Source organism: Hippocampus bargibanti, linkage group LG01, assembly GCF_051943395.1.
Source record: "Hippocampus bargibanti isolate YZ-2025 linkage group LG01, ASM5194339v1, whole genome shotgun sequence".
Lineage (NCBI taxonomy): Eukaryota > Metazoa > Chordata > Actinopteri > Syngnathiformes > Syngnathidae > Hippocampus > Hippocampus bargibanti.
The window spans coordinates 15152840-15178421 of NC_142734.1; the positions used below are offsets into that span (position 1 = coordinate 15152840).

The following is a 25582-nucleotide window of genomic DNA, read 5'->3' on the forward strand; positions in this document are numbered from 1 at the left end:
TTATTATTATTATTATTATTATTATTGCTGCATGAAAAAAGTCGCTTGTTTGTGCTACTCTTTCGTTCCACTAGAGGGCTGCCTTCTGGTGAACAAATAGCTCGTGACTTTGGTTGCAGTACACGCTCCCAGCCACTCGGGGTCAGTGTTTCATTAATTAAGAAGATGGCCAGCCACTTGAAGTCAATTCTTATTTGAACTCACACGTCTATCAACAAAATGTCGAAACACGATTGTATTATTTCTTCTTCGAATGCCATCTCTCATTGACTGTATGTTATCATTTCACAAGCGATCACATTCTAAACCACCATTAATGAATTTACATTTCATGAATCTACGGAGTTCCTGCAGTTGCAATCTCGAAAACATTCAAAAATTAATTTTATTCACGCAATACTGTTATAATCAGAGTAACTAACATTATGAAATGAATCGAACTTCTGATTTATGAATCAATCTAAACTAATTTCGAAAATCCTCAGGTTAAAAGGCCGTTTGATTGACGTTTTTAAAGGACGCACAAATTGTAAACGTGAATTAAAAAAAATGAATAACTGAATCGAAAGAGGCGCACGATTTTCCAGCAACATCTCATTTTCATGATATCTGCACGGTGATTGGTTATTGATAATATCCAAACAGGGGGGCATTCGGGGGGCTTGGAGCTTTTGGGGCGAGGGGCGCAGGTGGGGTGGGAGGTCGTTTGGTTGCAGCGCGCGGCGAATCTCCAGCACTCGGCATCATCACCTAAAAAGTTTCGCCGATCCACTCGGAGAAGTTGCGTGCGCTGAACCTGCAAAGTAAAATTCTGATTGCAATGAACTTCTGGATTCAGTCGGAAGACCCCTTCAGCTTGTCTTGAGCTTTCGCTTGACGACGAGAAGCAAAGAATTATTTGAAATCGTCTTGGAACCGGAGCTTTGGTCGCCGGATCAAGAAAAGTGGGTGAGTCGCGTGCGCGCATGAAACTTTTCGGGCGAATTCATTTGAAATGCAATTTGCAACAGTTTTGTTATGCTTTATTATTTTTGAGTTGATGATGATATTAATTCTAATAACGCTAATAATAATACCACTAATAATGATAATGGTAAAAAAATAATAATAATTGCACTTGCTATAGGACTATCAGTACTTGCTATAATATTGTACTGCACATATGTGTTTTCTGCTATAGTCATTTTGTTAGCAAAAAATATTTGCATGCAAATACATTTCAATCAACACACAAGTTGAAACACAGTTAGTGGTTTGATGGCAAATTGGGCGTTTAATTGTTGAAACCATGAAAGTGACGATATGTAAGGACGTTTAAATAAATGCTGTATAATTCTGAATAGGTGCAATAGTGAGCTCATTGTTAGCAACTTGACAGTACTTGGGTTGGAGGTTCAATTCTAGACACTGGCCTACCTGCATGTGTGGGGTCTTCCACTTTCTTAATGCGTAATGCGGATAAGTGCGGATAGTGTTTGGATGGTTCTAACTAAAAGTTGTTTCATTTGATTTTTGGCCTGGATTGACAAAGGCCACACATTGCGAGCCTGAAGGCTGGTTTGGAAAGGGTGTGGAATGCAAACATCTATGAGATTCTTTGACCTTCCACCTTGGAGGTCAAATGATGTGAACAAATGAAGGAGGCCCTTCACATGGGTCGGACTGTGCGGGATGTGTTGTTTGTCACTTTTCTAAAAGATCACTCCGAGTGCTTTCACTTGCTTTTCACACACTTCCAGTAGATGTCATGAGCCACCGGCACGTCACAGTACAGACAGAGGCAAAGAATAAAAACTCCAGCTATGTCTCTCATCCAAACATAACAATCAGCTATCTTCAGGCCCCAACACCCATGCAATAAGATGATAACTGAGTGCTTTGAGCTGCTTGAGCAGTTGGCCTTTCAGTAAATCTCCACCGATAGGATACAGTCTCATAAGATCCAAACACGTACTTGAAACCTTCACATGCACTGGGTGTCAACAAAAAAAGATTTGACAGGACTTTTGAAGATTTATGGGGAGCATTTCACCCTTTTTGCTACAGTTTCCCTTGGAGCGGATCTTTGCTACATTCGCTAAAATAAGACAAAGCATGCCACATGTGTCTGTCTGTCTGTGTGTGTGTGTGTGTGTGTGGGGGGGGGGGGGGGGTCAGGGGTATGGGAATGGGGTTAAAAAAGCTATCTAGGGAACAGTCAGAGGAATGCCCGTTTTCTCCATGTGGTCAACTGTCTTTGTTTTGCCTGAAGTCAACTTATCTAATTCCCGTTGACCAGCAATGATGTTATAAATCACAAAAACTAACACAATAAGGTTTCTTCAGCTGTCATCTGTACTTCTTTGAATCAGAATCAGAATCAGAATCATCTTTATTGCCAAGTATGTAGAACACACAAGGAATTTGTTTCCGGTAGAACACGCTGCACTAGTATCGTTGTCAAAAAAACTGCTAAGTGGCACTATACAGTTCCATTTTGGAAGGCGTCGGACGTACAGATGACGGCTGAAGAAACCTTTTCATCGATGGACCACTCCTGTACGACTGAGAGCTTATACAGACCTAACACAATAAGCTAAGTTAGAATTCAAAAAAACATTTTAACAAAATAAAATATAAATGATTTTTTTTCTACAAAGTTGAAAACTAACTGGAACTCCGACTTATGCTTATAAAAATAATCTTACTGATAAATACAGCGGAAATGGCATCAACGATTTTTCAGGGTTCATGAACCTAAAGAAAAAAGAAAAAAATTACAGACTGAAATGTACCTAAACTACTCTAAAATAAAATTGAATTTTTACCATCTTATATTTAATACCTGATTTGATAATTTGGCCAAATTATTCTCTTTGTACAGAAGTTTCCTTTTTTCTAAATTCTTTTATGCACACGCACACACGCGCACACGCACACACACACACACACACACACACACACACACACACACACACACACACACACACACACACACACACACACACACACACACACACACACACACACACACACACACACACCACTATCATGTTATTCACTGTTTGAATATTAACACTTAACACAAATTCAATCTTATTCATTCAACAATATTGCACTTCAACGTTGAATAAAAACTTTATTTACCATGACCAAATAATGTGGCGAGTTAGGAAAATCAATGCAACCTCTTGCAGGCTGGTCTGCTGTTATTTTGTTCAGCATACATCTGTCTCTCTAATCTTCGTGTTTTAATTGTATTCCTTAAATTTTGGGATTATGAAAGAAAGATAGAGCAGAAATGAGTGAATCAAAATATGGTCGTTATTTATCTAAACATGTATTCAATTTGAAAATTGCTCAATTGAAAAGGACCGAGCAAAAGCAGGTCCGAAGTGGATGTCAGATCGTGTTTGATTGGTCCTATAAATCTCAACGTCATCTGCTTGCCTTTATTTGCACACCGGCCACACACACACAATAAACAACTCGCTTCCTTGGAAGCCGCAGTTTATTTTAGACTCAGGCTTCTTTTACGGGACCACTATTATTCAAAGGAGAATAGGTGGCAGGCCCGACCATAAATTCCGGCAAGTGGTCCTTGTGAAGGGGTGCGTTGGCACGGAATTGACAGAGATTGTATTCTACTGCGCTGTGACCTTTTAGGCTGAGACGCGCGGTCGTTTGTTAGGGTGACAAGAGCACTGTTCATAATTCAACATTGAAATTCATTATTATTTCTACAGCCTGATCTCATTTGATTTGTAATCTGGATCTGCAATTGTGCCCTGGCGGGATCGTTGTTCATGTGGGCTCGGTTACAGTTGCATATTTGTGTATCAGTGTGTGTGTGTGTGTGTGTGTGTGTGTGTGTGTGTGTGTGTGTGTGTGTGTGTGTGTGTGTGTGTGTGTGTGTGTGTGTGTTTGTGTCTGCCACTCACAGCCTGGTTGCTTTTCCGGCCTCCGCGGTACACAAAGTGGTTAAGTTCAAGCTAAATGGTAAATGGGTTGTCACTAAGATAGCACTTTTCAAGCTTTGATCCTTAAAGTGCTTTAACCCATGACCTCATTGACCTACTGATGATGCAGCATAAGGAGCACTGCAGCTTGCTCAAGGACACTTCAACAAGGTTGCAATGGTTGGGAATCAAACCCCCAAACTCTGGGATGGAGATATATATTTGAGTTACTTCCGGGTTGAGTGTACGTTGGTGCGTGTGGCTGACGCTGCTCACCCACAAAAAAATGGTCCTGTGACTGTGAAGTGACCTTGAGAGTTTTGAAAGGCGCTTAGAAATGAAATTTATTATTATTATGGTTATTATTATAAAGAAGATAGGAGAAAAGATGAGAAGACAACGAAACAATGACCGCTCAACTGCCCTCTTGCGTTTGGGTCTTTCAGATGCCCAACCATGGATGCAACCGGAACTGACGTGAAGAATGACAAAATGGACGGCAGTGGTTTTGGAGACCCCCTCAAGAAGCCACTGGAAACCAGAGGTACCGTTCAAGGTTAGGCCATGGAGTTGCCTTTGAGCGGCTTCGGTGGGCTGGCTGATGAAATAATCAAATATGCATATCAAAGACCAAGCACTTGTAGCCTCGCTGTCAGGAGTTGTAAAGGAAGGCGCGGCGTGAAAGTGCAAGCCTAATGACTCTGGCTTAAAAGCGTGTAAGCGCTGATCAATAAGCGACGTGGCGAGAGAAGACAGGTGAGTGTTTGGGTTGGACAAGTCAAGGACTGATGAGCGCCGCAGTCATGATTTAAACATTCACATACGTGTGGGATGAAAGCCAAGCAAAATCAAGCGCAAGACCACCGCATACCCTCAAGTAGATGGTGTCCGTGTGACGATAAAAGTCCAGAAAGAAGGTGCAGCTGCAGCCAAATAGTAGACTTGGAACCCCTGCGTTGCATCAGGGGTCTTTTGAGGAGGCGTGACAAGCGCTTCATTCACAATGATTGAACTTGATTGACGGGGTTGGTGGTGGTGATGGTGGGGTGGGGTTTCTTTTGTGACTTTGACTAAGTGAAATGTGTGCTGGCTTGTGTCAAGCATAAGTGCACGTGAGATGAGGCAAAAAAATGACAACGCCACAACATTAATAACCCCACGATGTTCGACGTGTAGCGTTGCATCACTTTTGAAGTGAAAATGCGCAGTTCTGCAAGGCTGAATAAAGTGTAGCTTTTACAAGACACGACCATGTTAAATATTTCAATGAGGCCAACGCTGGGGGCAGCCATGTTGCTGGTGGTACTCTGAAGGTCATGTGACACCCACGCATAGACCATGGGCTTCCTGGAACGATGACCAGTTGGAGAGCCAGGTCTTTTTGCGTTTTCATGTGTTTTCCGGCAAAGGATCGCAAATCTCTTGGAGCTTGGGACGACACGTTCTCAATGGTAGTGGTCAGATCAATCCAAATATTGATATTGACAACAACATTGCGAGAGCAAGCTCGCCAAATCTGGCCCGACATTTGGCCACAAAAGCAAATCAAACTTATACAATTGCACGATGCTTGCTTAAATCCGAACTAAAATTCCAACTTGTCCCGTGTTAACCATAATAACAGTCATTATTGTTGACGATAGATTTGAAAACAAATTATTCATTAACCCATTCATTGCCAGACGAGGTGCAAAAATGTGCCCACTCCAGTGCCAGGGTTTTTGTCATTTTTGTCAAATTGCAGGACCCACTGAATATTGAGTTTTAGGACGACATAAACAGTCAACGCAGCGTAAGAAACCTTAGACTCTCTTCTTTCATCAGAAAAAATAGTTAATTCCTAAAGGATATGAATCTGGAGTTATATGAGCTTGAAATGAGGGCGGCAGTCCAAAATACAATGCAATAGATACATATTGGTTTATATAGAGCTTTAACAACAGCGGAAGCTGGAACAAAGCGCTAACATGGAAAAAGGGAAATGCTACCCCCTTGTGGAAAGGAAAACCATTGGTAGAGGTCTGGCCAGCGATTAATCGGCACCCCAGCAAGAAAAACCAAAACCCGACCAAATCTGGGAATGGCGCTCTACTTCATATACTCAATTGCCGAATAAATTTGTTAATGGCAGTGAATGAGTTTATTTGTTGTGCGTTCTGTGTGTAATATGTGGAGGAGATGAAACATTTGAATGGTTTCCTCAAATTCATAACGGCCCCGAATGGGAAACTGAAACTATGTGGCCCGCGGCAAAAAATGAGTTTGACACCCTTTCTGTAAATAATACATCAAAACAGCAAAAAAACTTGATTGAAATGTTGAAGAGTTGCATGCGAGAGGCCTTTCTGCCTGCCCGCGCAGACTAAATTCTGGCAACTAATACCAGGGAAAGCAATATTTAGTGCTCTTCAAACCTAACCGTGTGTTACTTGAGCCAACTCCAAAAGGATAAATGATGCTTTGACCTTGATGCAATACCCGATGAAAATGTGTTATGAACGACATGGAGTAAAATTTTAACTCGTGTACTAATGCCACACCGGCCGCTCAGATTTTATGAAACATAAATACACTTGAGTGTTTTCTTTGAGAGGGATTCTGTATTCTTGTTATATTTACACAATAGCATATGTGAAAATGTATCAAGGAAAGAAAAGGCACAAAAACACATTTTGGTCATGAAAATTCATTTGATCATAATTCTTAAAAAGTACCGCAAGCGGTATTGATATTGACATTACTGGCCAGATATTTACTCAGTATCGTATGTGTCGCTTGGAATTGAAGTGAATTCATGCCACATAAACAGGAGATGTGAGACCATCTCTTTTCGTCAATGGATGCTCCTGTCACGTTTTGGTTGGCAACCAACGGGTAGCGCTTTTGGCCCCACCCGCAGCTGCACAGGTGTTGGTCGTTTCAATCAGTGGTAGTTAAAAGGACAGTTTTCTTTGATACTTTGTACTTTTCTGTTCAGATGACTTTGATGTCTGAGATTTTGGTCCTGCTGACTTTATTTTAATACGGTGTGTCAAATACACCCTGCTGCTCCCTCCTGCCTGCTTTTTTGGGATCCACAACCATCACCACCTTGCAAACCGTGACAGCTACAGCTTCATGTTTGCTTTCAACATTTATCTTGAAGCAGATGCGCACGTTTCACCATGATGTCCCTAATCCACTGGTCAAAATGATGCTTTGATCCTCTCCTCTTTCATCTAGAACTGCTTCATACAACAAAGAGGGTGCAGAAAGGGTTTAAGATGGAATGACTCTCTATGTCTTTTGTGTTGTCACATTATTTGATATTTAGGTTTTTGTTGTTTTGACTTTAAGATGGCGCTATGAGAGTGGCTGCCTTTACAGCAGCTCGTGTATTTGTTTTTCTACTTCTTTCTTTCCTTTCCTCTTACTAACATCACTTCGCTGCTCTGAAATGTACATTTCTCCACTGCGAGACTAATAAAGGCTAATCTAATCTAATTGCATGATGATGATGGCAAATCTTCCAGTATTATGCATCGGCATTTTCCGTAGACTACTTAGTTGTTTTTTGTTTTTTTTTAAACATAATTTATACTTTTAGTGGGCATATGAATGAATGAACATTCCGGAAATTAACTGAATGAAATGAAATGTGGATACTTTCAAACGCCCCCTTTTTCATTTGTATACAGTATTGAGCTAACATTTCTACTAAATAATAGCCATCTCCTTTCCAAAACAATTTGAAGTTTATCCTGACTCAATATTTAAGTTTGAACAGAGAGATTAAATCTCTCTTTTGCAATGTTTTTGGCAGATGAATGAGCTGTCGCTTGCAATCAAAGTTTCTGTCTTCATAGAGTTTCATATGACATCATCCTAAATGAGTGCAGCCTGGCGCCTCCTTAAATAGCAGAGGTCCTCCAAAATGTCTCTTTGCCAGGGTTGGGTATCCAGTGCAAGCAAATAAGCCAATGGCTTTGCCTCAAAGTCAGCCCAAAATGACTTTCAAATAATCAATCAAAACGTCACACATCAACACTGCCACTGTGAGAACACAATTTTTTTCTGTCGAGCGCCGTGTCTGACTTTTGGCAATGAAATACCTCGCCGAACGCAGCTTGAGACAGACAATATGTGCTTCAGAATATAAGTCCCATGCTGAACTTCCCCACTATTGTGCTTTAATTTGAAGTGAACAACATCACAACACAGCCATTCAGCCATTGAGATAGCTGCTGACAGAGTTATTACTTGGGGAATTTCTCTGTATTATTGTTGGCCTCGCCAGGCGGCGCCCGATAAGTGAACATGCAGACAGACAGGGCGAGGTCCTTGAGGCTCAAACTAATATACGGCAGCTGATTTTATGGAGGAGGGATGCTACCTCAGTCTTGGCCACCTCGAAGCCTGCGCGTCGGTTGTTTTATATTCGCGGGCTGGGTTATTTATTTGGAACAATTTCCCCTCTATCACATAACGTGGCTAATGCCCAGTTTTAATACGTTATTTACACATGGAAACGTATGCGGAGGGGAGGAAAATGAATGGACCCCCACTCGCCGCTCCGATCTGTTATATCACAGTTTAACAATCTGGATTGCTAATAGAACCATTTATCATGGAGCGCTCATTTATTCCACGGGAGCGGCCCAGGTCTCGGTCCCATAGGCCTATGGAAATGGGGTGCATGTAATGAAGCTCAAGCGAGAGTAACTTTGTTTAAAAAAACGTGGAGATGCGGCGCTCGGAGTCAATTAGAACGGAGCCGGGTTGCTCCTTTCTGCTTCCTCTACACGGGCTGCGTATGGCGACCCTCCTAATTCAATTGGATTTTCACCATGCTGGAAAGCTAAAGTGACAGGAAATAAAAGTGGCTCAGTGACCCTGGTTCACTGTTGTTTACCCACAGCGTTTGGACCAGCCCAGCTCGCTTCAGTGAAAACAGTAAATAGAAAGAGGAATGGACCTCTACAATAGATAGAGAGTGGAATGGATCGCTAAGAAAAATCTGAACATTTTGAAATGCACATGAACTGATTTTACATATATATGTACATAAAAAAGGCTGTTTTTTTAACATAGAAAAAATAGGGAAAAATTGGGATTCACACCCAACGAGCATTAGCATGTGTGTCTTGGCTGCCCGCAATTAAAAACAGTATCTGGGAGGACCACAATTCACTCGCTGTTTTTTCTGCCTCCCCGTCAATACAGTAAAATACATCTTTATTTTAAGATTGTATATATTAGAGTGGCCCTGAACTGTGAAGAGTTCACAGCTAACATGATGAGCAAATTGAAATTCTGTGACAGTTTGAGCAGACCTGAGCTGCTCAAACAGGACAGAACGGCAATGCTTATGTGGAACTGTCGCGGTTTGGAATTGAAGCGGATTTACGTGAGACAGGATATCTGACAATTTATTTTCGGCGGGGGATGCTTCAGCGTCGTGTTTGCTTTCAACATTTCGCTTGTAGCACACATGCACATTTTACCATGACGCCCCTGATCCACTGGTGGAAAGGACGCTTTGATCCTCTCCTCTTTCATCTAGAACTGCTTCATCCAACAAAGAGGGTGCAGAAAGTGTTTAAGATTAAATGACTGTCTTTTGTGTTGTGTCACATTATTTGTTATTTTGTTGTTTTTGTTTTTGTTTTTTTTGTTACTTTAAGATGGTGCCGCAAGAATGGCTGCCATGACAGCAGCTCCTGTATTTTGTCTTTCTACTTCTTACATTCCTTTTTCCTCTTCCTTTCATAACTTTGCTGCTGTGAAATGTAAATTTCTCCACTGCGAGACTAATACAGGGTAATCCAATCCAATAATCCAATCCAATCCAATCCAATCCAATCCAATGAAGAGCATGCAAACGCAATGTTGCTTCATTTTGTTTGGTTCAGATAGTGGAAAAACTACTGCCCACACATAGCTGGAATTGGCTCCATCACCCTCGTGAGGATAAAACCATCCAGATCACATACGGATAAAAATGTCTGTGATAAAGTTGTTGCACAAGTGTGCACACCCTGTTAGAACTGTATATAAATATGGTTGTTGTCAGTTACAAATCACATTCAAATCCATCCATCCATTTTCCGTCCAATTCCTTATTAGGGTCGCGGGGGTTGGTGGAGCCTTTCCCAGCTGTCTTCGGGCACAAGGTCGGGGACACCCTGTATTAGGTGCCAGCCAATCGCAGGGCACATAAAGACATACAACAGTCACTCTCACACTCACACCTTGGGACAATTTGGAGTGTTAATTCTGCCTGCCGTGCATGTTTTTGGAATATGGGAGGAAACCGGAGAAACCGGAAAAAACCCACGCAGGACCGGGGAGAACAACTTCACACAGGGAGACCGGAGCTGGAAGCGAACCGGCGACCTCTGCACTGTGAAGCCGGCACTGTAACCACTCAACGACCGCGCCGCCCCCACATTCAAATCCTCAATGGAAATCTGATTAAGCAAATGTAATTTACTGCATTTCTTGTATGTTTTTGATTATCATTTTTTTCTTATTCGTGAACTGTTCATAATTTCTTCCATTTTGTAATAATCCAATCTATAAAAAATGAAGACCATCTTTTCTGGATCTCGTTTAGACACAACATTATCGAGTTGTTTCTCAGCTGGCAAGTTGATTTATTCATGACTTGAAGTTAGGTTTAAAATTGAGATTTAAGTCGTTTACGCTTAGATTTTTTTGGGAATTGATTTGTAGCTGTCTCGCATCAGCTTGCATGTAGAAAGTAAGTAGGGTGGGGGGCTGCTTTAAGAGAGCCGTGTTGGCGATAAGAACGATAAGATTTGGTGAGTTATTGATGATCGCGAGCAGCAACTGGAGGCTGATGCTACCGGAAGCAGTCGAGGTGAGGAAGAGGTGATTGGGCCTCTGGCATAGAAAAATGTGCATGGTCAAAAAAGAGGACCTCTTATCTTCCGTTGGGGGCGATGTAAGACGGAGAATAATAGCCACCTATGCAGGGGTCACCCGGATGTATCTCTCAAGCTCATTCTGAAACGCAGACTCAAAATGCAGCAAATATTAATGAGCAACTGCAGCAGTTACATCCTAAACACAATACACACAATGTACAGTATTCCCACATTGTAGCACAGATATTCCTGGGAAGATTTTTCCGCTTTGTGCATCACAAATCAGGCCTTACGTCAACAAATTATTCCTTAACTCATTCCCTGCCATCCCCGAATTTATTCGAGAATTGAAAATATGACGTGGAGCGCCATTCCCGAATTTGTTCGGGTTTTGGTTTTTCTTGCTGGGGTGCCGATAAATAATAATAATAATAATAATAATAATAATAATAATAATAATAATAATAATAATAATAATAATAAATTTTATTTTAAGCGCCTTTCAAAGCTCTCAAGGACACTTTACAGTCACAGACAAGCATAGGTACTATAATAAATAAAATACAATAACAAATAGAATACAATAAATAAAATACAATGACAGTAAAGTCTCGTTATATCAATAGTACTGCTTATTACGATACTATTTCTATGAACGCAAGGAGAACATTTACATGCCGCAGGATCGGATATATCGATAGTCCGGTTATAGCGATATTTTTTCCGACTATCGATATAACGATACTTTACTGCAGGGGTCAGGAACCTTTTTGACTAAGAGAGCCATAAAAGTAAAATATTTAGAAATGTTTTTCAGTGAGAGCCACACGCACGCGCGCACATACAAACGCTCGCGTGCGCGCGCGGACACACACACGCGCGCACGCGCACACACACACGCGCGCACGCGCGACCACTTTTCAACAAAATATCAGAATATATTATTTAAAATAACTTTGTGATAGTACTCACCGTTAACATGAATGGTTTTCCGTTCCGATTGGTAAAAATCCAGGCAAACGATCAGAATGAAATTCAATTTGCCGATCCAGAGGCGAAGTTACTGCTAGCTAGCCTGCACACACGGCTCATAAGCTTCCACACTTGCTATCTGCAATCTACTTCTCGCAGAAGTATGTTGATGCTAACGTTAACATTGGGCTTGTTAAAATGTTACTGACATTCGACTGTTTCATCGATGGTATTGTTTCATTGCAAATTAGAATCAGAACATTTTTTCTCCTCTAATGCTCCGGTGCATTCACGCTGAAGTGCACTAGTTGGGCTCATTTAAAGGGGCGTTTACTTGTTTCAACATGACGGCCACTATCATCCAATCAAAATGGCGCTTTCGGACATTCTAGGTCAGTGTCATCCAATCAAAATTGCGCTTTCCGCCAACTGCAGCCCCAACGGGAAATGAACGGCGAAAAAAATGACAATATGTATTTAGTTTTATCGGCGAGCCATATGCAATCATCAAAAGAGCCATATATGGCTCGCGAGCCATAGGTTCCCGACCCCTGCTTTACTGTATATATAGAAACAAGAGAAAGAGCTACACAGGGTGGGTATTGAGATGGAATTTGAAGGTGGGAAGAGAATCGATGTAACAAACGTTGGGAGGAAGTGAGTTCCAGAGTTTGGGGGCAGAGCAGCTGAAGGCTCTGTCCCCCATCGTGCTGAGACGGTCAGGGGGCACACAGAGGTGGAGGGAGAAAGAGGATCTGAGGGAACAAGAGGGAATAGAAATTTGAAGAAGGTCAGATAGGTATGAGGTACAAGGTTATGGATAGCTTTAAATGTATAAATAAGAATTTTAAAGCTGATTCTATATTTGACCGGGAGCCAGTGGAGCTCTTGGAGGACAGGGGCGGTGTGGTGAAAGGATGAGGTTCTGGTGATGATCCGGACTGAAGAATTCTGGACGAGTTGAAGTTTGTGGAGAAGTTTCTGAGGGACACCAAAGAGAAGTGAATTGCAATAGTTAATCCGGGAGGTGGGCGGCCCGGTAGTCGAGTGGTTAGCACACCGGCTTCACAGTGCAGAGGTCGCCGGTTCGCATCCCGGTCCGACCTCCCTCTGTGGAGTTTGCATGTTCTCCCCGGACCCGCGTGGGTTTTCTCCGGGTCCTCCGGTTTCCTCCCACACTCCAAAAACATGCATGGCAGGCAGATTGACCACTCCAAATTGTCCCTAGGTGTGAGTGTGAGAGTGCCTGTTGTATGTCTTTGTGTGCCCTGCGATTGGCTGGCAACCAATTCAGGGTGTCCCCCGCCTCGTGCCCGAAGACAGCTGAGATAGGCTCCAGCAACCCCCGCGACCCTAATGAGGAATAAGCGGTACGGAAAATGAGATGAGATGAGATGAGAATCCGGGAGGTGACAAGACTATGAACGAGGATAGCAGTGGTGTGAGGAGTGATAGACGGGCGAAGACTATTGATATTGCGTAGGTGGAAGTACGCAGACCGGGTTAAGTTTATATGGGAGTGGAAGGATAGTGTGCTATCAAGAATGACACCTAGGCGTTTGACCTGATGGGAAGGAGAAACGATCGAATTGTCAATAGTGAGAGATAAAGCGCTGGCCAGGCCTCTGGCAATGTTTTCCCCTTCCACAAGGGGCAGCATTTCATTTTGTTTCCATGTTAGTGGTTTGTTCCAGCTTCAGCTGTTGTTAAAGCGCTCTATCAACCAATACTGTATGTATATATTTCATTGTATTTTGGACAGCCGCACTCATTTCAAGCTCATGTAACTCCAGACCCATATAATTTAGGAATTACAGTAACTCTTTTTTTCTGATGAAAGAAGAGTCTACGTTTTTTTACGCTGCATTAAAGAAGAGAGTCAAAGTTTTTTTTTACGTTGTATTGCCCTGGTTTGAAGGCTAATTATCTCCAGCCAACACCACCAGCAGCCACAAGACAGAGCAAATACAGTCCTAAAACTCAATATTCTACAGGTCCTGGAAATTCAGTAACAATGACAAAATCCCTGGCACTAGAGTGGACACATTTTTGCATGTCTGGCAGTGAATAAGTTAACATGTTCTTTGTTAGTGAAGTGTGACATTTAGCAGTACAAATATACATTTTATTTCAGAAAAGTAATGAAAATTAGTGCATATATATTGAGTTGTAAAATGCTTTAGTGATTTTGATTGACAGAAGCAAGCACATGTGCTGCAGCATTGACTAACATTCCCTGAGTGTGGTTTGCTCTTCCGAGGCAACACACACACACACACACACACTCTGGCCCACTCTTTAAGGTATCCACCGCTTAGCCCGGGCCGTTATAATAAAGGAATGATGATGTTAATAATTTTACAAACAGCAATCAATTGTAAAATTGGTGTGTGTAATTGGACCTGAACAGGAAGCCATTGGCACCAACAGACAAAATGTTGCACTGATTTGCTCTGTCTTGTGGCTGCTGGTGGTGTTGGCTGGAGATAATTAGCCTTCAAACCAGGGCAAGCATGGAGCAAAAAATAAATAAATATTATTTTAGTCATGCTTTCATGTCAGTCAGAAGGCCAACCGTGACATTTATACCAGGTCTGTGCAAGTCATTTTGGCTGTCATATTGTTGTTTGATTCTCAGACTAAGAATGTCAAAACAAAACAATTCCAGTTCATAAATGTGATGAAATGAGTTTTAGACTTGAGTCGTGTTGTTTACAGGAAAGTAATAGATGGTTATTTATTATTGTAGGTCAAGTTTAAACTGTCAACATGTTCATCATCATCAGTGATGAGAGTCTCATTGTGTTTGCATGTGTCACTCACAGCCTTCAGGTTTTATTTTTAGCTCTGTGCGCTTCCCCTAGCATGAGAAAAACTGGGTCTTTGTTTAATTTAAAGATGGCACATTGGAGTCATTTTCTATAATCCCAGGCGCCCCCTGGTGAGGGTGCCAGTGGACTAATATGGACGTTGCTTGGGGAGAACAATGACGGGCCCACGAGCGCCATTTAATTGATGCTATTTTCATTATCGCTCTCGTTCCCCCGCACATAGGCGTCTCTTTATCACGTCGCGTATGGGATGATGAGGTAATTACTTAATCTAGACAAACCTGTGTGTTAAGCAGCGCTATTAAGCCCGCCGGTCATCCATCAGCCACGCTGGAGGTGATTACGGGACGCCGCAATCACTCTTTCAACATATGCACTCTTCTAAGGAGCTAAATTACACAAACAACACATACATGCCAGGAGAGAAAGCCCAACAGCCATGTGGCATTGGGGTTATAAGTGGTAAATGACCTCATACTGACTTTTTTTTATTATATGACCCATCAGGACTGTTGTGAGAATTTAGAACAGGATGGGATGTACTTTACTTTTGATACAAAAGTACCGAGAAGTGGAGCTGGAGTGTGAGTGATGAGGGGCGAAAACCAAACACGATCGCGTGAAGATTAATAGGTGGAGTCGAAGCAGGGCGGGCACCCAAGAGGGGTTTCAGTGGGGGTGTATCAGGTAAGCCAGGCAGGCTGTGCAGCTCTCACGAGGGCTCACATTGTGTCCCTCCTGCAGTGAGACAACAATGGAAATGTCTCCGTGATGGAAGGAGGAGTCTCCGCCGGCTGCACCGGCGCCGCGCGGATGGGTGGTCCTCTGCGGGAAAGCTCAGCTTAGGTCACACGTGTTTACATCCTTACAAACACCCTGCAACGACTCGCTCGACGATGCTTTTTTTTTTCATTTTTAAATGCAATGTGTTCGGATTGGGGTGGAAAAAGATGGAAAGACCTCAAGTTTTGTGACAGTCTAACATGAACACTTCCCAGGCTGTTCCATGCTACGTACAAAAAGTGACCACAGATGCCTAGTTTTACCCTGTTCGGATGGAGCAAAGAGGCTGTTTGTGTGGCCCCTTGGGGAGCGGTCAGTCTGCCAGCTTGTCACCGGCGTAGAGTGAGAGGAATGGACCACAAATGCTGACTTGAGGCCACTGCGAGGCCCATAACCCCCTCAAGAGCAGATCATGATCCATGACCATGAACTCCATGCTGCTATATTTACATTTGTGTGTGGATTGGATTCGCCTTTATTAGTCTTGCAGTTAAGAAATTCACATTTCACTGCCGCAAAGTGATGAAAAGAAGAGGAAAGGAATAAAAGCTGGACAGGAGCTACTGTGAAGTCAACCACTCTCGCGATGCCATCTTGAAGTCAAAAGAACAAAAAAAAAACACAAATTAACAATTAATGTGACAACATGTGACAGAGAAGGTCATTCAATCTTCAGCACTCTTTTTGTCGTATGAAGCAGTTCTAGATGAAAGTGGGGAGGATCAAAGCGCCCTTTTCACCAGTGGATCAGGGGAGTTATGGTGAAATGTGCACGTCTGCTACAAGCTAAATGTTGAAAGCAAACACGAAGCTGTAGCATCCATTGACGAAAAGAGATTGTCTCATATCTCCTGTCCCACGTAAATCCGCTTCAATTCCAAGCCGTGACAGTTCCGCATACGCATTGGCGCTCTGTGCTGACGCTCCTTTCTTCTTATCGCGGGCTCCTCAAGCCATGCATCCATCCAGCCGCAGACTGTCCAGCAGCACCATTCTTTCAGCGGAACATAGCAGGGCAGTAAAAATGCTGCCCATTACAGGCGCGAAAAAGCACAAAGGCCCCAGAGCTGTCCAGCGGTGACAGTAAAATGGCACTGACATTCCTCCTAATCAAAAACAGTGCGAGCATATTTGTGCTGCCGAAAAGGCGCAATCGCTTAGCAGTGTCCTCCTTGATTAATGATGTGGCCAAAAATGCTGAAAAACAATCCGCATCCATTCCATAATATGTACAACAACACAAAGTGACAAAAGAAAATACAAAAAGAACAAACAAAAAAAAAAACAACAAAACAAGCAAGGCTCATGAGAGCACTTGCCTACGGCTGCTTACTCGGGTGCCATCAAGGACCTCTTGGATATGTACATCGGTAGAATCAGAAAACCTTTATTAGTCCCACAATGGGGAAATTTGCAGTCCACACCAGCAATTTGAAAGGGGATAGGGTGGGGGGGTGAAAGGATAGAAAACAAGATATTCTAAGCATAGCAAAATAAAAATGTCAACTGTATACTGTAAACGTGCAAATCCGTTTCATAAAAAAACTACATAGTGCAAGTATCAAGAAAGGCATATTGAATATACAATACACACACTTATGGAGAATAAGAAATTATCATGTTTAAAAGTGCCGTGCTTTGCTGGCCAACTAAACAATAGACCCACAGTCAAAGCGCAGATGGCCACAGTAAATCTGGGTGAAACAGACACGGCAAGGTGAACTGTCGGCTCCATCTAGGAGATCCGCCCTTGCACAGAATTTAGGGCTTGGGATACTCCTTTATCACCGAAGTTATTTACGGCTTGAACATCCTGCACAAGCGCCAGGTTACAAACTTATCAGTACATGGAAAAGAACACCAATTAAAATATCTATGTTTTATTGCTTGCAGCTGTTGGTGCTAAGAACGCCCAGAGGCGTGGCATTATAATCAAGAAAATTATGTTTTACTAATGTATCACTGTAATTTGCATGTATTCTCAATAAATGGCTTGGCAGAGGGGCGCAGAATTTAGACGTATGTCATTGATGACTGCGTTTCCTGCCGGCAGTGGGGACAATCTTTCTGGTTCCGAGTCTCTGTCCATCATATCTCTGACACACACACACACACACACACACACACACACACACACACACACACACACACACACACACACACACACACACACACACACACACACACACACACACCAAAAAATAGGAAATGTTTTGGTAAAGAGCAAAGCAAAACACAAGGTCTGATTCTGTTCAATTTTGGTCTCACTTTGATCGTTTATGAATTATAATGCAAACTTTTTCATTTCTTCTCTGCTTCTCCGCAGCTCCACACGTCTTCTACAAGCCCGTCGCCTTGGACATGCGGCATCATGAAGGTTGCCCCTCATACCACTACGATCCGCACACTCTCCACACCGCGCACAGGTGAGTGAATGCTTGCATCCTATACATGCAGTTCTGCTTTCGGGAAGCAGGCATGTTGGGGTCTGAACTTTGCGAAGGGTTGGAAGGGAGTAAGAGTGACCCGAGTGAGGATAAGCAGTGTGGAAAATGGCTGGATGAAGTGGACCTCCATTGAAATGAACACACTTTGCGCCTGGCAACAGCGGAGCCATTCATCACGCGGTCTTGGTATGTGTGGGGTGGGGGAGATGCTTGGGAGTGGCGCTTGTGTTTCGAGGTTTTTACGCCTGTCCTCAGACGTTGCCACCTTGATTAATGTGATTTGATCTTGACAGTGGACCCCTCATTCATCAAGACCTTGATCTCGCTGTCCCTCCCATTGCCAGCGCCAAATTCACCTAATTACAGCAACATTGAGCAGTAAATGAATTATGTCATTTGTGGCCTGTTATGGTGCCTGTGGCACTTTCAGAGGTCTCCTGCTCCTGGATTGTTTAACATGACAACTCAGTGTCAGCACACGCAGCACAGGAAGCCGACGCAGACACTGGAAGCAGACTGCTGTCATACAGTGCGATAGAGTTCAGAGATGCACAGAGGGCGGGTCGGTCGCCTGCATGTTTTAGCCCATTCTTTCCTCAAGCACACCTGATTGAAATGATCAGCAAGCTCTGTCGAAGCCTGACAATGATCCGGCTCATTAGAATCAGATGTGTTGGAGGAGAGAGACGTGTAAAACACAGATGTCAAAGTCAAGGCCCAGGGGCCAAATCTGGCCCAATGCATCCTTTTATTCAGCCCACGAAAGCAAATCAAACTTGTGAAATGTTTGCTTGCTAAAGTCCGAATCAACATTTCAAATTTTCCCATGTAAACCACAATAACAGTCATTAATTTTCAAATTTGAAAACTAGTTATTCATTAATTTGTTGTGTGCTACATAAGTAATATCTGGAGGGGATTAAACATTCTAATGGCTTCCCCAAATTCATAATGGCCCCCAAGAGGAAACATAACTAGAATGTGGCCCGTGGCAAAAACTGGTGTAAAAGATGCAGGCCTGAGACTCTCTACAACCGGACTTGGACAATCTTTTCTCCATTTTGGCTGGCGGTTGTAATTTTATAACAGTCATCTTTCAGGAGGGACACACACACACACATGAACACACACACACACACACACACACACACACACACACACACACACATAGAAGAACATAACTAATGATTACCTCACACTTTTACTTTTACGACTGAAAAATGTTCACACTTAAGGTGAGTAACTCACACAGTGATGTTTGAAACACTCTCGAAAAACTCTCGAAAAGCACACACTGTTAAAATTTGTACACACTCAGACCTCAGTGCTGAAATGAACAATACCGAAACACTAACACACTTGACTGTAACATTTATACTACAGAAACACATTCAGACTCATTATTTAACGCTCTCAGATGCGGTTTCACTCGTGCACACACTAGTGAAACACTCTTACAGACAGCGGAAATGCTTTCACACGCATTATTAACTCATTCGCTGCCATTCACAATTTTATTCGGGAATTGAAAATACGACGTAGAGCGGCATTCCCAAATTTGTTACGGTTTAGTTTTTTCTTGTTTGGGTTCCAATAGAGCACTGGCCATGGCCTCTGGCAATGTTTGTTTCCCTCCCACGAGGGGGAAGCATTTGCCTTTTGTACAGCCGGCCCCATTTCAAGCTCAGATAACTCCAGACCCATATAACTTGGGAATTAAAAGTCCTAAAAGTCAATATTCTGCGGGTCCCGAAATTTGAGTGAAAATGACAAAACCCTGGCACTGGAGTGGCAACATTTTTGCACATTGTCTGGCAGTGCATGAGTTAAAATGCCCCCACACAGTGTCACACCCTGACAGAAACGATTTAACTGCAATCAAGTGCATGACCGAAACAGTGAAAAATGACCGAAAGGCATTTTACTGAAGTGCTGTCGCGCTCACTGTTGAAACATTGTCGCACACATGACATAAATGCTTTCATTGCGCTGGTAAAAAGCCGCGAAAAGATGTTCTTAATGCATTACACAATCCATCAAATTGGTGCGCATGACCGCTGTCACAAACGAAGCGTCTTTGATAGATGTTGCATACGGCAAAGGCCTGCAAAAATGAGCATTTCATGCAATTCCTTGCACAGCTTGTAAAGTTGAGGGTGCCACCCCGGACCTTTGCAAAGCCACACTCAGAAGTCTACTCTTCGCTCACTTCCAATAATGCTGATCAAACCCGTTTCCATCTCAGGCCCGTAGGATTGCCATGCAGCTCTGTCATATCGGATATCTCCCTGATCCGCCTCTCTCCTGCATCCATGGCGACCGGCGACTCCCCCTTCATTTCCCCCCACGTGTACGTCAACCCTCACATGGAGCATTACCTGCGCCCGCTTCACGGCGGCCCAACTGTGTCAATGATCTCGGCAGCCAGAGGCCTGAGCCCCACTCACTGTAAGTCTCACCAAAGTTGAACTTTTACTCTGCAAGAATGTTTTAGGGATGTAAAAAAAGGCCCCGGAGCTGAAACAGCATCCATGTCTAACCAAGATTGGAAACCAGCACTGGACATAAATCTTGTTTTGCATTCTGTCATGGCTAATGGTGGAGATATTCAAAGTGAAATAAAGATGGTAAAAGCAAAGCACACGGAAGCAAGCTAGGTGAGCGAAAACAACTATGAAGCTGCTTGTCTGAGAGGTATGAGGATCATCTTGGACGTCACTGGCACCGCTGCGTTCGCAACACTTTGGAAGGGACTGTGTGATGAAATCCGACTCATGGGAGCACGTAAATTTGTTTCCTCAGTGGCTCACGAGCATTTCAAAGACAGTGGCCTCTTTGGAATCCCTCCACCGTCTCCCACTGGGGTGAGTCTGACCAGAGAGTATTACCAGTTAATGGCGAGCCACCACAGTTCCTATGGGGAGCTGCTCATGCAGGGGGGAGGGTTAGCCGCAGGGACCCACCTCTCAGACTACATGAGCCCCATTGATGGTGAGTCACAAACTTTGTCATCATCATCATCGTCGTCGTCACAAACCAAAAAGTCAAGATTTGATTGCTTATCAGTCTGAAAGATCGATTTTTTAAAATCAGTCGTTATTATTGGATTGGATTAGTCTTTAATAGTCTCGCAGTGGAGAAATTCACATTTCACGGGAGCAAATTTATGGACGGAAGAGGAAAGGAAGAGAAGAACTAGAAAAACAAAATACAACAGCTGTTGGAAAGGCAGCCACTCGCACAGCACCATCTTGAAGTCAAAAGAACAAAAAAAAATATGACAACACAAAGACACGGACAGTCATTCAATCTTAAGCACTTTCTGCACCCTCTTTGTTGTATGAAACAGTTCTAGATAAAAGAGGAGAGGAACAAAGCGTCCTTTTCAATGAAATGTCTGCAGCAGACGTGCACATTTCACCATGACATCTTGTCATAACGTTGTCTGCTACAAGCTAAATGTTGAGAGCAAACACGGAGCTGTAGCATCCATTGATGAGATTGTCTCACATCTCCTGTCCCATGTAAATCCGCTTCAATTCCAAGCCGCGACAGTTCCACATACGCATTATTATTATTATTATTTTGGTAACTGTGATGCGCTGTCACATCGTTAGAATTCAGAAAGTTACAGAGTACCATATTCATGTCACAGAAAAACAACACGCAGAGAATAAACTGGAAACAGTAGATCAAGAGTTTTTCACACTTAATATCAATCTCATCGTTCTTGTTTGCTCCAAACGGGAATCAATTCTCAGTAAATTGGCCTCATTAAACATGTTGCAGTGAGCCTGTCCAGGCATATCTTATCTGAGGTGATATTGTGGAATTACCAATTAGCTACGTCTGAATCTTAATGAGGAGAACGTTGTACTTTTGTTGCAGCGGCAACACACAGTTAGATGGAGCTTCTGAGGTTATGCCACACACAAGACCAACTTTATAAATAAAGTATTTTATACTCATTTTATACCTTCTAACAAATAAAAACTGTTTGAAAAGAGCACAAATAACACACAAAGGTGATTTAAAGGCTTCTGACCTGTGTCACACAGTGTCCCGACTGACTCCCAGGCTTAGCAGGAAGAGGACGCTGTCTATTTCACCACTGTCCGACGCCAGCGTGGATGTTCAGACCATGAGCTCGCTGGTGGCGTACATCAACAACTCGCGGTCCAGCTCCGGTGCCAGCAACTCGTACGGACACCTGTCAGTCGGAGAAATTAGGTAATGAGGCTCAATTTTGAAAGCAAAACTTGCATTGTGTTATGATGTACTGTTATTTTTTGCAAAGGAAATGATTCCAGGAGAAACTCTGATAGCTAAAAATCCTGACCTCCAAATGATTTCTATCACCTTTAACTATTTGGGAGGAACACTGAATGCCACTTTGAGTTTGGACGAATAAACATGTGATTGTGGTATGTTTGGAACTGCAGCCCATCCTTGGCCTTCCCTCATCCCATCAGCCCTGCGGCCTACCAGCAGCTGCTGACTTTGAGCCACACCCCACCACTCATCCAGCCAGCGGCCGCATACCCCAGCTGCCACCCGGCCTTCGGCTTCTCCGCGTTGTCCGTTCCCGGCGACGGCATTGACTTGGCACCCCAAGTAAATGCTTTTACTCCATTTGATGAGGATAAACCCTTATTTGGTTATCGATGCGGCCCCCATATTATCCTCATCGTCAGTTCGTGTTTGGGTTAGCCAGAGCGAAACACCTTAACTTTTTTTTAAACCAGTATCATCCTACATGGTCATCAGCAGCACTTGGGAAAGTCTTTTCTATTCAATATTCAATAAGTAACCACGGGGCCAAAGTTTCAAAGTGACGAAGAATTCCACCTAAAAAAATAATAATAAAGCAGAGAACCCCAACCTCCAGGCCCTGCGCCAGGACCAATCCGTGGGTCGTTAGGTACCAGACCACAGAGAAAGCACAGATAACTTTCATTACTTCCATTTTATTCATTTCAGAATCAGTTTAATTCATTCTGGAATCTGAAACCTTTTATTTTGAAAAATTACCAGATTTTCTGTCGACAATATGTCACCCTTGACGCATGTCAAAGAGCGCTTCCAGGTCACATGATGGGTTACTCCTAAAATGAAACCCAGGAGCTGCATTCTATGCGGCGATGGTGAGTTGTATTTTTCATGCATTTTGAATATGTTGCGTATCATATTTAGAAGGTACAGTGAGACCTTGGCTTACGAACTTAATTGGTTTCCAGACAGAGTGTGTAAGGCGAAAAGTGTGTATCCCCAAAAAAAAATTCCCATAGGAAACCATTAAAATGAGAATAATCCGTTCCCAGGTCTCCATAAAATATAATTTTCAACGAAATAAGCCTTAAAACTACACACAACATACCTTATTCTATGTATATTAAATGTGCTATTGTATTGTAGAAATACACTGCACTGTATAATAAAGTCACTTTATTTACATTTGTGATGGTCGTTGATGGCTCTTAATTGACACCTGTTGCTTTCTGACTTGTAAGATCTTATGAAACTGAGGCATCACATTATCAGTCATCATGTTGATGATTCTCATAGCCTTTTCTGGATGGAACTGTTCAATAAAAGCCTGCACATCAACTCCTGAATGGCCTGCTTCTGCTTGTCCTCTTGAAGGCAAATCAAATCCTCTGTGTTGAGGACCTCATTATGGTCAGCAACAAGCTCCTCGATGTCATCTGCATCCACTTCGAGTCCCGTAGGTGCTGGCAGAGATTTTATTACAACAAAATGCGCGAGTCCGATGATTTCACGGACGCGGAATAAAACGCGACAAAAGAAGGCGGGCGGGGCGATCCGTCCAGCCTGTCAAGCTAGGCTAAATAAAATGGCACACTCGCGATCGGAAACCGGAAAGCAACAAACGCGGCTAACAATCACCTCGGGCAAAGCAAACTGTTGGACTTGCCAGCACAAGACACAGTGAGGCGCGAGGCGTCGTAATCATGTCACTGGTGAGGTGACAGCGACTCGTTGAAGTCCCAGTATCAGTGATTAGGGGATCAACGTGCAGACCACGCACAGTCGCAATCCCGGAAAGCAACAAACTTACGCGATCGCGGCTAACAATCACCTCAGGCAAAGCAAACTCTTGGACTCCCTCCAAATGCTCCTGGCCCGGCCCCTCTGTCCAATTTTAGAACCCGTTATGGCCCGCGAGTCAAAAAGTTTGCCCACCCCTGATTTCAACATTACCACAGCGAATCTAAGAAGCGTGTTGTGGCCAGATAGGTTTTCATGCAGGTCATATATTATTTTGTTGTATTTATCCATCACATCTTAAAGGCCATTCCCTGAAAATATCGTCTGATGTTGAACCGGTCCGTGGGGAAACAAAAGGTTGGGGACCACTGCAATAACGCATTAAAATGACGGATTCCGCTTAAAAAAACACAAATGTTTCTCCTCCCTCTCCATCAAAATTGACTTGACTATATCCATTGCAATTCCTTTTACATCATTCCCTATGCGAGAATATTGCTTCAGTGTTCATATGATTGATTCAATATTAACGCTACTTTATAAATGGATTAAATCAGGAAAACAAAGGTTCCATTGAAATATTGAGCAGAGTGCCAAATTTCATCCACGAGGACATGTAATATGATTTCCAAAGCATTTTAACATTGACCAGATTTTTTTTTCATTGTTTTCAGAACCCTAGTGGAGAATCCGCCACAAGCTGCACAGTTGAGCCCGTCATCACCAAGCGGTTAAAGGTGAAGCCTGAATCCAAGGCAGCAATTTCCCCGGTGAGTACGTATCCAACATCAACGTGGCCCTCCTACAAGTTCCTTGTGAAACCCATTTCAGATTTAGAAAAAGGCCACATGCACCATAAGAGCTTTGTTCGGCCCCTCACTCTCACTCCACCCCTCCAACAGCCCCGCTCTCCCGGGACGGTGTAAACTGTGCCAATGTACTTCATTTTCATGAAATATTGGCCACTGAATTTGCCGTCATGTGAGGTATTTTTTTTGTTCCATGACAAATTTCTGCCTGCTCGTGGACGGCGAGGCAAGTTTGCGTGTGATGCATGAGCGCGGCGCCGTGCGCAGGCGTCTTGGGGCCACCAAAATTGATGAAGATCAGATGCATGGGCTGAGACACAAACACGCTGCAGTCAGCATGTTCACATGCACGATTGCATGTCGATGCTCATCATTTTACTGGACAATCAGACTGACCAAAACGTTCAAGAGATTTACAATATTTCAAAGATTTGCAGAAACGACTTTTTTTCCCTCCCATCTATTGTTTTCTTGAAATAATTGAGATAGACAAAGAACAAAGAGTCACGTTCGCCAATTCGAAGAAATAAATAACAAATCTAGTGGAATGTGTGTGTCGAGGAAGCCAATGTTGTTTGAAAAGCGTGAAGGCCCGTGCGTTTTCTATATTGATTTAGTTGTATGAAATCTTTAATGTCCTCAAGTGGAAACCCGTTCATGGTCATGGCAGAACACAAACAACCCACACACGTGATTCAATGTTGGTTTTTGATGTTCTTGACCCACAGATGAACAAAACGGGTGTATCACCGCAGAACTTTCAAAGTGCCTCATTGGACTTTAAGTTGGACTCTGAACGTGACGAGTGCAAAGCAGAGTTGGAAGCAACGTCGTATCACTCCAACTGCCACTGGGAGGGCTGCAGCACCGAGTATGAATCACAAGAGCAGCTTGTGCATGTAAGCGTTTCAGTCAAGGCATCCA

General features: G+C 43.1%; 1 protein-coding gene across 1 annotated transcript in view; it reads left to right on the forward strand.

The window, feature by feature from the left end:
* The first annotated feature begins 727 nt into the window (after positions 1–727).
* LOC148903266 (transcription activator GLI2-like) overlaps positions 728–25582 on the forward strand; it is a 29159-nt gene continuing 4304 nt past the window's right edge. Inside the window, 9 exon segments of the mRNA XM_088995487.1 lie at positions 728–948; positions 4385–4494; positions 17720–17819; positions 20086–20288; positions 20643–20831; positions 21899–22070; positions 22283–22454; positions 24524–24619; positions 25387–25557. Of these exon segments, the coding sequence (XP_088851613.1) occupies positions 4395–4494; positions 17720–17819; positions 20086–20288; positions 20643–20831; positions 21899–22070; positions 22283–22454; positions 24524–24619; positions 25387–25557 (1203 nt within the window). The 5' untranslated portion in view covers positions 728–948; positions 4385–4394.